General features: G+C 29.5%; 1 protein-coding gene across 1 annotated transcript in view; it reads left to right on the top strand.

Annotated features, from left to right (window-relative positions):
• Positions 1 to 9,422: 9,422 nt before the first annotated feature.
• LOC136073220 (lens fiber membrane intrinsic protein-like) overlaps positions 9,423 to 16,160 on the top strand; it is a 28,352-nt gene continuing 21,614 nt past the window's right edge. The window contains exon 1 of the mRNA XM_065817205.1: positions 9,423 to 9,837. Coding sequence (XP_065673277.1) covers positions 9,660 to 9,837 — 178 coding nt within the window. The 5' untranslated portion in view covers positions 9,423 to 9,659. The remainder of the gene's footprint in view (positions 9,838 to 16,160) is intronic.

Here is a 16,160-nt window from a genome sequence, read left to right as displayed (position 1 = left end):
CCTTTTAAATGACAAGTTTTGTTTAAAAGTTTTTCAAAATTAACGATAGCTGTGATTTTACAGCAATTTGCATTCCATGTGGAAAGCACATAAGCAGGGGGTGTAATAAATCTGGTCAAATGTCATTTTTCACAACTCCGCTGCATAATTGCGCAAAAAATTTTTATTGTAAATTGAATAAAGAGGAAAAAAAAATCTTCTTTCACTGCACAAGGAAGTTTAAAATGTATTGAATTCTGATCAATCAAACATTCACCGCGAACATTCACCACGAACATTCACTACGATCAATCACCCCAAACATTCACCGCGAACATTCACCGCAAACATTCACCGCGAACTTCACCGCGAACATTTAACGCGAACGGACGTGTTTGAACTGCAACTAAACAAGGAAGTCGAAAATGGCAAAAAATTTTACAATTGGTCTATTAAAAGAAATTTTAGTACTTTATGATTGTAGAAATATCAAAACTTTTAACAATAAAATTGAAAATTTGGAGAATCAAGTTAATACTTTAAAAGATAAAAATAAAGTTCTGAAACTGAAAATTAACATAAAATTATACATAAAATTTTGAAATTTTATGTATAAATATGATAGAATCTTATAGTTTTTTTAGCTTAACTTTAATGTCGAAAACTTGGTGTAGCTCTGTTGACGTAATTTCTAACGAAAATAACTGTCTACCAGGTTTTAACAAAATTTCTATAGAGCGTAAAAATAGAAAGCGAGGCGGTGGTTTAATAAGTTATATTAAAGAATGTTTGAGGTATATAATGAGGCCTAGCATGAACAATTCTGATAATGACAAAGAGGTTTTAACAATTGAAATCATAACCACAAAAAACAAAAATATAATTTTTAAGTTGTTGCTACCGCCCACCTTCGGGTCAAATTGGAAGTTTTAATATATTTATTAATGACGTTTTAAAAAAAAGCAGTCAAAAAAATAAATTATCCTATTTTATAGGTGACATTAAATTTGATAGTTTTCAACACCACACCATTTGTGGAATTAATAAATCTCATAGCAATTGAACATGGGACAATACCTTTATTTATTAAGCCAACAAGAGTAACTTCAACTTCAGCTACTTTAATTCACAATATCATAACAAATGATATTTTTAATAAATCTCTAAAAAAATGTATAATTTTAGGCGAGATCTCAGATAACTTACATATTTTTATCTCGATTAAAATTGCCTCGGAAAAAATGTCCCAACAGAAAACAAGTTTTTCAAAACGCTTTTTTACCGCAGCGAATTTAAAATCTTTTAAAGAGCAGCTATCTCTGCTTCATTGGAATTAAATTGAAGTATCTACAGACGCTAATCAAATTTATGACACTTTTTTTAAAACTTTTTATAAAATATATGAAATAAACTTTCTGAAATGTGCATAAAATAAAAAAACCGAGAGTTTAATGTCACCATGGATCACAAAAGGTCTTAGAAGATCCTCTAAATTTAAGCAAAAATTATATATCAAATACTTAAAGACCAAAACAAACGAAAGTAAGATTCTTTATAAAAATTATGATAATAAATTTAAGACGAAAAAAATAATTTTAAAAATTGCACTACTCAAATTTACTCGAGAGGAGCAAGCATAGTCGTAAACACACTCGGAAAATTCTTAGAGAACTTACTGGCATGCAGAATATAAAACCGTGCTCACTGCCCGAAGCTATAAAAATTAATGACAAACTTTCCTCTGATTTAACTGTAATAAGTAGTAAACTTAAAACATTTTTTATTTGTGTTGGCCTTAGCCTAGCTAATAAAATTCCTGTTGTGACTAATAAAATAGATGAGTATGATTTTTCGATAACTTCAATCTTAACATCCTATAAATTTTCTTACGAAGATTTTGAGCAATCTTTTAAAATGCTTAAGTGTAATTAATCAGCTGGCCATGATAATATAAATGGTAATGTTGTCATCGAGTCTTATAGGGGTTCATAAGACTCGATGACAACATTACCATTTATTACATTTAAAAAATGTACTATTTAATGTTTTACATTGTTCAATAAAATATGGCGTTTTTCCTGATTTTCTAAAAATAGCTTGAGTGACTCCAATTGGCTGGTGATGCAACCAATGTTTCTCATTACCGCCCAATTTCTGTTTTGTCTATTGTTTCTAAAGTTGTATAGAGAATTTTAAATAACGTATTTTATAATCACCTTTTGTCAAATAATATACTAAATGTTAATCAATACGGATCCTAAAAAAATATCTCAACAGAATATGCAATAATCCAAATTATTCGCAATATTTCTGAATCTTTGGAAACTTCTCAATTCACATTGGGAGTTGTAAAGATTTGATAAAAGCTTTTGATGCAATTAATCGTAAAATTTGCCTAAAAATTCTTGAATATTATGAAATTAAAGGAAATGTTTCTCTGTTGCTTAAAAGCTATTTAAGCAACCGTAAACAGTTTGTTTGTAGTGATTTAACTAACCCCTCCAATCTATTAAATATAACCAGGGTTCTATACTTGGGCCCCTTCTCATTCTCATTTACATCAATGATTTACATAAAGCTTCGAACTTGATCGCTGTTATGTTTGCAGGTGACACTAACCTCTTTTTATCTGATAACAACATTACAACATTATTTCAACATATGAATACCAAATTAACAAAAATTTCTAAATGGCTTAAAATAAACAAGCTTTCACTTAATGTTGAAAAAACTATTGGTTACTTTTTTATCCAGCTTCTAAAAATAAACTTCTGCCTTGCAATTTACCATTATTTTTTATTGACAAAATTGTAATAAAAAGAGCAAATAATACAAATTTTTTGCGTTTCTATATCAATGAAAACCTTAATTGGAAATATCACATAGAGTTTTTGTGTAATAGAGTTGCTAAAAGTATACGGATATTGTATAAAGCTAGAAGTGCTTTAAATAAACGTAATTTAACTCAATTATATTACTCCTTTATCCATTGTTATTTAAACAATGCAAATATTGCTTGGTGTAGTGCTAATAAATCCAAACTTAGGTCGTCTTATTGTCAACAAAAGCCTGTTGCTCGTTTAATTAATTTTAAAGATAGATTTACTCATGCCAAGCCTCTCTTATTTGAAATGAAAATTCTTGATATATATCAATTAAATATTTTTAATATTCTTTGTTTTATGTTCAAATGTACTCCTCCACTTGTGACAGGAACTTTTACAACAATTTTTTTTCCTACGACTAACTATTTTCTTTGTAAAGTAAAAAGGAATGTTCCAAAAGTTACGCTTTTGTCCTAAAAATACATAAATCTTAATATCTATTGTGCTCATGCGCGAATCCAGACAATACTATAGTGAATGATGAAATAGTCAATTAGGAAGGTTCTGTGTAATTTTTGTCAATTTCTGATGAAAGGCTCCGAAGATAAACGAAGTTCATCAACTTACCCCTGCGGGCAACTAGCCCCGGTCTCCCCTACTTTAAAAGTTAAAAAAAAATATAACATAAGAAATGATAATTTAATTCCTCAATCATATTTTCAAACTATGGGCGCCCGCAGAATTTTTTGATGTTTCAGATTGGACACTTTCACACTTTGTGCAAACTCTAAACTTTAGTATGTTTATACCTATGCCAAATTTGTTTTTAACTTTTGTAATTTACATTATTTTTCTACGAAAATTAAAATCTGTCGATAAATTTAAATATAGTTTAATATCGTAAAGTTGAAAACTTTACAACATTAGCGCCCTCACGTTTGGGCAGGGGAGGCAAACGTTCTAGGGCTTTTTTGTTCCCAGGCCTCCGCAATCCCAAACTTTTGCAAAGACTTCTTATTTGGCATAGGTATGAACATGCTTAAGTTTGGAGTTTGTCTAATGTGTGAAAGTGCCCTATCTGAAACATCAAAAAATCGTACGGGCGCCCATGTTTCAAACTAATTTTGGAAAATCAATCATTTCATTTCGTGGAGCTTCTCTTTGGAATAAAATAGTTTTAAAAAATTTTGATTTTTTTTTGGAATGGAGTTATCTCTCATTCAAAAAAAAGCTTATAGAAATTATTACAGTATCGGACTAAACGAGTGCAACCAAATAATGCTAATTTAGTTCCTTTATATAAAAGTGCCACATTTTTTCAATTTAGAGAAATAACTATGTAACTGTTTAGAGACAAGGCTCTTCAAGTTTTATTCATCACAAAGTTCATTATTTGTACACGAAAATAATAAATTAATCAAAAGTATTAAAAAAAGTTGATTTCCTTCTGGACAAAACAAGTGCAACTCGACAAAATGTTGACCATTCGTGGCGAATCTATTGTTTTCGATCACAGCCTTGCATCTTTGAGGCATAGATTCGATCAGGTGATCAATGAAACTTTGTGGAGTCGCTGCCCAGGCCTTTTGAATTTGTTCAAACAGTTGATCCTTATTACGAACACCTTCACGATTAATTCTGCGGTTGACGATCTCCAACAGGTTCTCGATAGGGTTGAGATCCGGAGATTGAGGCGGCCAATCCATCACCGATAGGTGATTGTCTTGAAACCACTGCTTGACTACTTTTGCAGTGTGTTTCGGATCGTTGTCTTGCTGAAAAACCCATTTTATTGGCATATTCTATTCAGCATGAGGTAACATAACATTTTTCAGATTATTTTTATACATGAAACGGTCCATTATTCCATCGTTTCGATGTATTGGACTTTGACCGTTAGCAGAAAAACACCCCCAGACCATTACATTGCCTCCACCATGCTTCACGGTTTAATAGCAGTAACGTAAATCGAGGCGTTTTTTGGCCGGTCGACGAACACGGCAAATGTCATCGCTTCCAATGATGTTGAACTTCGATTCATCACTGAACAGGAAAGTTCGCCATTTCTGCACATTCTAGTCAGTATGAGATGTAGCAAACAGGAGTCATTTCTTCTGGTTTTTTAGTGAAATCAGCGGTTTCTTTGCAGGGCGTCGAGAAAATAATCCGGCTTCAACAGCACGTCGTCTGATTGTTTGGTCCGATTCAGGGAGCTCTAATTGCTTTTGTATCTCGACTGATGATATACAGGGATCCTTCTTGACGGATCTGACAATCGTAGAATCCTCTCTAGAAGTGGTGGAACGCGGTCTTCCACCTTTGTTATCTGCTGACAACTTCCCCGTAGAACGATATTTGGAAAATAGTCTTGATACGGTCCATTTTTTCACGCGATATTTATCACAAATACTTTTTTGTGACATTCCACTTACGTAATCGCCAATAATTTTCTTTCTTAGTTCCAATCCAAGACTCTTGGGAGCCATTTTGCACTTGAAGTCATAAAAATAATAAAAATAAATAATCACGCTTCTCAAGGCGTGTTACATTTACCTTGTGATGATACAACAATGCTCTGTGGAACACAACGTCTTGGTTGGATGTGGACTGTATTGATGTAATGAAACACTTGTTGTATTTCACTTCTTGTATTGATGTTCTTCGATAAAACTTTGATAAAACTCACTTCGATAAACTGTCTTGATAATACTGACTGATTGACTTCCATATACTGACTGAACTACATGTCGATTTACATGTCTCTTATATAGTAAAATGAACGTGTGTAAACCTGTTGTAGAAGATTTTAGATGCTTCTTTTCGATGCTTCTGGAAGCTTCTGGATGCGTCTGGATGCTTCTGAATGTTTCTGGATATTTCTGGATGCTACTGGATGCTTCTGTGACGTTGACACGGACCAGACTAAAGAAAATGAAACAAACCAAAAAGTTACACTTGTTTTTTCCGCTGCAAAATGGCACTAGTCAACGAAATTCTGCCTGTGTGCTGTCACCTGTCAGATGATTGCTCATGTCATGGCATGCTATGACTCCAGACTCCTGAAATGTTTGCTGTGGTAGTATAGTTCGTATCGTTTTTAAGACATGTAAAATTAGGAACACTTTTTAGCATTGTTCGATGTTGGTTGCAAATGTATTGTCCAATACTGTATGTCTATTGATGATATATTTTTGTATTTTTAATTTACTTTTTTATTTTTTATGCAGTGATGCAACTGAATATGTATATAAATGTATATGTATATATACTGTATATGTATATAAGTTATATGTATATATATATAAACTTATTATGTATATAAATGCAGTTAAATTTTTCTTGTGCTTTATACACTTGACCGTGTATGTATGCATTTGATTTTTATGAGATTTTTAAATTTTCGAGCGGTTCTTGATGAAGACTTGATGGTCTACTGAGTGTGTCCGTATTCTTTTTATTTATTAAATCAAATACTTGCATATTTTTTGTTTATTTATATTTTCTAGTTATAAAAGGATTTTTTAATCTTAACGATTTCATTTATTTGTATAACGACTTTTATACTTTGTATAAATTTTAGGTTTCAAGACCTAATGGCCTTCTTTGAGTATCCGCGTTCTTTCTTTCTTTATTTTTTATGTATTTATTTTTACGATATCTTCACTTGTAATTTCTCTCTTGTATATTTGTATTTGTATCTTAAAAATTGTATTTGTATCTTAAACAATATATTTGTATCTTATACATTGTATTTGTATCTTAAACATTGTATTTGTATCTAAAACAATTGTTTAAGAATGAGCACTTAAGTTACTAGCACCATCTGCATCCACTGTATTTTGGAAAGATTGTTTTCATTATTTATAAGAAAAAGGGATTAAGGCTACCTCAACGTGGAGAAATGTTGGTTTCTCCACGTTGAGATAAAACAAATATAAATGAATGATAAACTGATGAATTGGTTGCGCACATATAATTTTATTAGTATTTTAATAATAATAATAACAACATTGATTAGAAACCATTAATATGAGATTATTTAAAAATGTGTCAAAACGTACGTTTAACATGAGATTACTTTCAAAATGTGTCAAAACGTATAAAATAATCTAGAAATAAGATATCCGGCCGGATAGTTTATCAGGGACACCCCTAGTATATATATATATATATATATATATATATATATATATATATATATATATATATATATATATATATATATATATATATATATATATATATATATATATATATATATATATATATATATATATATATATATATATATATATATATATATATATATATACATATATATATATATATATATATATATATATATATATATATATATATATATATATATACTAGGGGTGTCCCTGATAAGCTATCCGGCCGGATATCTTATTTCTAGATTATTTTATACGTTTTGACACATTTTGAAAGTTATTCCTCAAAAAATGCATGTGTAGAATTGATTCAAAGTTTTTTTATGTCTTTTTTTTCGGTGATCTAATTTTGTGTTCACACCATATTAATAACGCTGTTTCAACTATACTGCTACAGGTTAAACGATTTTTTGTGTTTAATTCGATGGGATTTAAAATGCAAAATAACAATATAAAATCATCTTATAAGTTGCTGCAAGCATGATATTGCAGTGATATAACAAAATATTTCAAAGTGTCCTTGATTGGAACTATGAAGTTTTTCTTATTTAATTAGTTATAAAATCAAAGGGTTATGGAAATAGTTCAAGCGCAATTTAAAAATACTTAGTAATAACCATAAACCCTAAAAATATTACTTTATTTAGTGATTTTTAATGAATGAATTAAGAGAACGTCATAACAGTTGAAGCTATTATACAACTTTTTGTTTGTAGAATTTCAGTCTGTCAGGTTAATATTAATACTATTATAAGATTTGAATGAACTGCTTAAATTTTCACTGTTAAGATAAAAATCATTTGTAATCAATTTTTGTTGATTTTACTGTTGTTGTTTTTTTAAAAAACAACAACAGCAAAGTTACTTTGATTAGAACAAAATGGTATCTTTGCAAAAGCAAATTTATTTCCAATAACAGTGCAACAAATTATATCAAATTATGGTTAAAAGTATAGTAGGGTTGTCTGTTTGTATTAATCAAATCATAAATGTTTTCATAGTTAAGCCATCTTTGGTTAATAAATATTTATTCCTTAAGTGTTTCAACTAAGGCTACTCTCCCCTAACACTTAAGTGTTTTAATTAAGGCACCTCTCCCCTAACACTTAAGTGTTTCAATTAAGGCACCTCTCCCCTATATTTATTAATTAGCAACTTAACAGTAATGCTCATTTGTGAGTGTTTAACACGCTACTCACGGCAGCCATTGCACTCGAAATAATGGCGAGAAAGAATTGCTTTTGTATTTTTTTATAAGAATATAAGAACGAAAATCTATGCAAATATCTAATTTATGTAAACTTCAAAATACGTAAACTTCAAAATATGTAAACTTCAAAATAAAAATTGTATAAAGTTTTACAGTTTTACTTTTACTCGAACATAGCATTGCGGCAATATCTTCTTAATTTGCTGTTTTATAAAATTATTCTTTCTTTATAAAATTATTCCATTATTTAGTCTTTTATTAAATAAATAGTGTTAAAAATTATAAAATTAGTATGCCTTAATGGTCGAAGTGGTTAGCTCGTTGCGTTTTTGTAGCACGAAATCGGGGTTCAAATCCTGTCGCTTTGACACTTAATTTTTTTAAATCTTTTTCATTTTTCTTAAGTACAAATAAAAAACATTTTTAAAGTTCTATTGTTACATAACTTATATAAAAATATTTTGTAATATAACAAACGAAAGGGAAAGGATTTTTAAAAATGCTTTAAACTTCTACAAACATCAAAACAGCCGGAGAGGTTTTTTGCGCATATGTCACGACTTATGTTATTAATGTGATTAGGTAATTAATTAAGTTAGGTAATTAGTTAAATTAGGTAATTAATTAAGTTGGACATTAATAGTTATCTAAAAACAAAAGTTTTAAAGAATTTTTGTTTTCTACCACTAAAAATTATTAAAGTAAAACAATTGTATAAAGAATAGTTATAGAAATGATCTGCGTGAAAAAGACTTACCATGCTCGGAACTTACCATGACCCGTATTATAAAGGTCATGGTAAGTTCCGAGCTTTTAAAGTTTTATCATTCTTTAATAATATCTGTATTGTTGAAAGACAATAACTAAAAATTTATTGCTTCAGATAATTTAAACACTAATCCTGTAGAAAATTACTTTGTCTTGGTTTCGATTTCAATCATATGCACAAAATAATAATTTTTTTTTTAAATAGAAAATTTCTATTCTGCTGTGCAGATCGTTTATATCGGAACCAAAACAAAGTTTAATTTTAAAAGATTAGTTTTCGAATTATTTGAAGAAATTTATAGTTAAAGCCTTTCAGCAATACATGTATTTTAAATTTATAGTTAAAGCCTTTCAGCAATACATGTATTTTAAACTTATAGTTAAAGCCTTTCAGCAATACATGTATTTTAAATTTATAGTTAAAGCCTTTCAGCAACTCGTGTATTGCTGAAAGGCTATAACTATAAATTTATTCTTTTAAAATAATTCGAAAACTAATCCTTTAAAATAAAAATTTGTTTTGGTTTCGATATAAACGATTTGCACAGCAAAATAGATCATTAGGAAATGATGCATTTTGTTAATAAAATGACTCACTTGATATCAGTTTCAAATACACACTCAAAGTAAGTAGATACATTTCACTTGAAAACAAAAAAGCGCATCAAGTATTTAAATTCATCATTCTTGTAAAAAAGTGTTAAGATGGCTTTTTTAAATATTATATATTGCATGCTAATTTGTGTTGGAAAAGGATTTGCTATATTGTCAATCATAGGAAACTATTGGGTGGGACTATCATCGATTGATTTACAATGGTTTCATTCGGGGTTATGGTTTGCTTGTGCTTTTGATATTTGTACGGAAATAAAAAATGAATTAGGTAATTTTTTATTAACAAATTGTTTTATTAACTTTATGATATATTTTTATAATTTAATAGGTGCGCAATTTAACAATCCTATACCTTTTTGAATTATAGTTACATTAACAATCTTACACTTGCGCAAATCAGAGATATAACATAAGGTTTAGCTTTCTGTCATTTTTTTGTATTAGTGAGATACCTAGTGTATTTATTTGTATTATTTCCTAGTATCCGCAAAATTTTCTTCTTTGAATTTTTTCTCATTCGGCTAACGAATTCCCTTAATATGAAAAGTCACGAATTGATAAATAGTTTATTAAGTATGTTTTACCATGCATAAGATTTTTCCATAATCATTATTTCATGTCAAATATAATTATTTAAATATAGTAATTTTTATTTTGTGGTTAAATTTTTAATTCAAAATAATTTTTAATTTCTATCTATCAGTTAAGATGCATTATTATTACTATTATCATTTTTTTTTTGTTTGTTAATATTTCCTTTTTTACATATTTATTTTAGTCTTTGTATGAAGTTGTATTCAGATAAAATAAATTAGGTTTTATAATAATTTTATTCTATAAGAAGTTTCAAACGCAATATTAATGTTAAAAGCATTAAACATGTTTTTAACATCAAGAGGCATATTTTTTTTGTCTTATGTTGAAAAGCACAAATTCTTGTGATTGCGATGAGTCGTGTTTGCAATAAAATTGTTTTATTCTTATATTATTAAAATGGTTAGATAATAGTTAGATTTTCTTAGAGTAAATACGTTTTGTTTTGCTGAATTTTTCGCTAATTAATCGCCTGCTTCAGTTTATTCCAATAAAACAGAATACTGATAAAGGATTTTAGATCACTATATCAACATATATCAATGCACTACATTAAATAACCTCAGACGTTTCTAAGTAGTTACTAAGATTTAAATTAATTCCAATAAAGATTTGTGGATAGTTTTAGCAAAACCTGAAGCTATTTTAGTAGCACCTTGATATTTGTTGATATAGCTATATGAAATCCTATTTCAGTGTTCTGTTTTATTGGAATAAACTGAACGAGGCAATCAGTTAGCAAAAAATTCTGCAAAACAAAACGTAAATATTTTAAGAAAACTTAACTGCCCTCTATTGCTTATAACAATGACAAGATCTTGTGCTTTTAAACGTAAAAGAACTGGCCCCATTGTGATCTTTACATATATCTGGTTTTATTTCGTTAATTGACTTGAAAATCTTAGAAAAATGATGGTGCAAAATTATAACCTCATTTCAAATTATAACCTCATTATAACCTCATTGTGCGGCCGTGGCGCAGTGGTTAGAACGCTTGCTTAATAAGCAGGAGATCCAGGTTCGAAACGAGCTCTGGACATATTTTCGCGTCACGGTATGGAAGGAGGCGTGAACTTCCTGGTTAAATGCATTTCCGCGGTGCTCTGTGACAAGACCGTTAGGCCTTCTTGGGGCACCTTAAATAAAAAAATAAAAAAAAAATAAAAAATAAAAAAAAATTTTACTCTACAAAGTTCCATAATGCTTTGTATTACTATTTGAATTTATTATTAACATGTTGTTTTATTGCCGCCATTCTGAATAACTTCAGATATTCGATTTGGCATACTTTCCGAACGTTTTCTAAGATCTGCAAGGAATATGTTCTTCCAAACATGAACAATTGCCTTTTTCAATTCATCGACATTCGAATACCGTTTCCTTCTGCATAAACAAGTCTTACTAAGATGCCTCGTACGTTTTCGATGGAATTTAAATCAGGTAAGAGCGCTGGCCATTCTAACAATTGAATTTTCTTACTGGTAAACTATGAGATATTCAAATAATAGTTCATTTCGTGCTTTTAAGGTAAAAGTTCATCAAACTACAGTTCAGGAGCATAAGGTTGAAAAAAAGTCATAACCCTAATGAGCATACATAAAGATTTCTTAGATAAGAGCAAGCAGTGAAGTTAAAGTTGCTTTATATTCTTTGAACCAACTTTATGTGGTGATAATAGGAATCAATATATATAGAGTAAATTTATATGCAGTAACTAGCGGCTATTATCTACTTAAAACGCTATGAAATTTTTGCGTTGTTAAAATAATATCATAACGCATAAATAAATCTGTGGCGCGAAACTTTAATGCTAAAATAATGAAATTAATTTTTTATAAATAAAAGTATGTTAGCAAGAAATCCGTTCCATTTTTGTTTGAAAAACAATGCATAGAAATATTTAGTTTTGAGTTTATTTAAAAGGCCATTTTTGTTTGACATAAGCATGCTCAAATTACCTAGAATTTTTCATTGAAATTACCCAGATTATTTTGCAAATTATTTGCATCAAAATCAAAAACTATAAAAATCCTAGAACTTTTAAGTTTTTTCTCTCCATTATAATAAAAAGTTATACACTAATATTTAGTGTGTCCTCCTAGTAATGCTATAACTTTCTGCACACAATTCGGCAAAAAATATATCAAATCTTTACAAAGGTTTTGGATTCTTCAAACCAAATCTGAAGGATAGTGGTGTAAGCTTAGTTTTATTTGTGCAGTCATATTTTCGCAGTCTTTTTTTTACAATTGTCCAGAGATTCTCAATTGGACTGAGATCTATGGAGTTTGCCAGACTATTTTAGTGTTTTAATATTAAATTCTTCCATGAGAAGCCCTGCTGCAGTATTTCGTTTCTATTTGGAAACCCTTTTAACATCTCTCGAATTAAATGTGTTTGAAGAACCTCGATGTAAGTATCAGAGTTCATTATGCTAGTAACTGGATAGAGTGCTCCTGGTCCAACAGCAGAGAAACAACTCAAAAAATTTTACTTTTCTGGATACTTGGCATATTGTTCAACGTGTCCAGGTCTTATATGCTCACCATCGGAAGACGAAAAAACTTTGATTGCTGGTCTTGCACTTCGAAATGTGATTCATCTAAAAATAAAACCTGCAACCAATCATTAAAAAAGTTAACATTTATCAAGACTGTTATTAGAGAAAATAAATTAACAATTATCAAGTCTCTTTAATTTAATATCTTTAGTTTTTAAAAATAGCATGATTACATAAATATAATAAAGAAAATAAATGCAAACTTAGCAGTTACAACTTTTATTGTACCCTTATTCATTTTTTTTTAATTCATTTTATGTATTCCTGTGCCCTCAAAAGACGCTTTTCTTTTATGGTATCTGTAAGTAATGGTTTTTTAGTAGGTTTTCTAGCAAATTTTTTAACAGCTATCAACCTCCTCTGCACAGTACTTGAGCAGACATGGATATCATGCGTTGCTAAATTATTTATTAGTTGCTCAATTGTCTTTTTTGTATATTTAGTACTCTCCAGCATCAGATATCGGTCATCTCTCACTGAGGTTTTTCGTTTTTTGACCACATTTCCCTTGTTTTAATAGTGATAAGCTTCCTATTGCAAAGTAATGCCTCTTGACCCATCTTACTGTAGATTGGTTAACTGAACATAATGTAGCTATTTCCCGTTGAGATTTATTAGAATACTGAAGTAAAGTTTATATTTTTGATCTTTTTCTTGGTGTAGTGTCCATCTTTATCTTTTTACTTTTTTCAAATTTACTTTTATTTCTAATTACAGTTAAATGAGAGAAAACGTAGAATGAAACAACAAATAACAAAAAAAAATGTTTGATGCAACTAATTGCATAATACTGAAACTAATTGAACAATACTGTGCTTAAAGTCCTAATATCGCAGTGGTTTTAATTGATTTTCAATAAAAACAAAAGATATTAAAGAATTATAATACTTCAACACTACTAAATATTTTTCTGTAATTTAATTTCAAAAATATTTGAATTTTTTTGTTCGTATGTTTGAGTTAATAAAATTGAAAATATAATAAAACAATTTTTTTTTCCTGGCAGAAAAAAAATGTAGTATTGTTTCAATAAAAAGTGGCTTAACATTTGATTTTTTAATGATAAGATTTGTTTATAACGAATCATTACATTTCAAAAGTTAGTTAGAAATATCAGGTTAATATTTTTTTTATTTAATTAATATTAATTTTTTGAGCTATTTTAAAGTGCTCTTATTACCAAGTGGTCTGGGTTATATGAGCACTTTTGCTACTTTTTTAAAACCTCTGTGTTTTTAAGAAAAAATTTTGGGTGCCTAAATATCTAAGTGGATCATGAGTAGAGATCCCTAAAAATTGTTTATTTACAAAAATTTTGGATCCAGCATAATTATTAATAAAAATATTCCAATTTTTGCTAAAGGTGCTCATATTACTCTAATCTAACCTTCAAATATAGTGTAAACATTAGGAATATTTACATTGTTTTGCAATGTAAATACTCTATTATGCTGCTCGTTTGAAGTATGCAGCAATTAAACTGCAACAAAATAGGACATTTAATTACAGTAAAAAGGTACAATCACTGTAATAGGTATACTAACTGATTCAATAGCTTTTTATTAAACTTTTAGTTTTTCTTAGCCTTGTTGAGGCAATCATATTTTTTTTACCTGAATGGTTTCGCTTTAGTGAAAATTACAAATTATCAAGCTGTAGTATGTTTTAAAAACTATTGACAATAATATTACAAAATGATTCTTTGAGCTACGGTATATGACGGTAAATTTGTCACCGAGTTTGAACAAAGAATCATTTAATATTTTTTTAAAAGAAAAAAAAATTAAAGGATTAATGTACTTAAAACTAAAGAAAACTTAATGTACAGCTAAAACTAAAGAAGCTATTTGGTTCTAAGTGTCCAAAAAAACTTTCTTTTTGTGATTTATAGGCAAACGCAAAATATCTATTCTCAAGTCACAAAATCTCGTTTTTCATCTCATAAAATAGACTCCAGAGACTTCTGCAGAATCTTTAACAGTATTTATAATAAGGGCAAATATGTTATACTATTTCTCTTGCATGGTTCAAATTTCGTTACGTCATGAACAGTTTGCTAAGATAATCAAGAAATAAGATTGCTTTTCATCAATCTTATCTCTTGATTACATAATTGATTTCTACTTAATATACTCGACAAACAGGTTAATCCATTGCTTGACATTCGTTTCACCCTACCTTCTATATCAAAAGTGCTTTCGTGCTTAGACTCTTCTACAGCTTGTGTCACGTGTTATCTCTATTTACAAAAATCGTGGAGAACCATCTGATTCGTCTAATTACCGTCTATTTAGTCTTCTCATTATCATAAGCAAGGTTTTTGAGTCTTAAATAAACAAACACCTAATCTCTTATCTTAAACCTAATAACTTTCTGATCATCAATATGGATTTCGGTCTTCTCGTTCTACTGCTGATTTGTTAACGATAAAACCCGATAGATTTTATTGTGCATCAGATAGATGTTGAGAGGTTAAGGTTATCGCTCTCGATATTTCTAAAGCCTATAATAAAGTTTGACATGTTGGTTCTCTAAAAGCTTTCTATTTTTACGGTGTATCAGATAGCATCTTTAAGATTATTGAATCCTTCTTTACCAATCATTGCATAGAAGTTGTCCTCAATGGACAGCACTCTTCTTCGTTTTTTGTAACTTCAGGGGTTTTCAAGGTTTTGTCCTTCAGGGCCAACAGTGCCGGGGGAGGGGGGAGGAGCTGCCTCAACAAAGCTATGAAAAATTAAGAGTTTAGTAAACAGCTATTGACTCAATATCAGTTAGTATACCTAATACAGTTAGTATTGCTGATGATACTACCATTTATTCTTGTCTTGATACGAAACCAATACTCTCTGATTGTTTCAAGGGGGCATTTGAGCTTGAAAAGGGTTTCACTTCTACTACAGCATGGAGCTCTCGTTGGTGGGTAAATTTTAACTCAGATAAAACTCAATTTTTTTCAGGTAATCGTTATTGCAATAATCTTGATTTTCCTATATTTATGAACGGTAATGTACTAGATGAGTCATCTACCCTTCGTTTTCAAGGATTAACTCTTACTTCCGATCTTACTTGGAAACCATTTATCAAGTCCATTTCAAAATTAGCATTTGCTAAGGTTGCATCTCTTTACCGCGCTAGCCACTTTCTCACTCCGGATTTTATTCTTTATCTCTATAAATCTCAAATCCATCCTTTCATAGAATGCTGTTGCCATATCTGGAGTATATCATTGAATCATGCCTTTTCTCTTTTAGACAAAGTGCAAAAATGCATTGTAAACATAGTTGGACCTGCTTTCGCTGCCAGCCTACAACAATTATCACATTGTCGTAATGTTGCTTCTCTTTTTCTTTTCTATAAATGCTATAGTAGGCGCTGCTCTAAAGAGGTAGTGTCTTTTGTGCTACCAACAAAAACTCATTTTCGTATTACTTATC

Source organism: Hydra vulgaris, chromosome 14 (genome assembly GCF_038396675.1).
Source record: "Hydra vulgaris chromosome 14, alternate assembly HydraT2T_AEP".
NCBI lineage: Eukaryota > Metazoa > Cnidaria > Hydrozoa > Anthoathecata > Hydridae > Hydra > Hydra vulgaris.
This window is presented reverse-complemented; position numbering and strand designations above follow the sequence as displayed.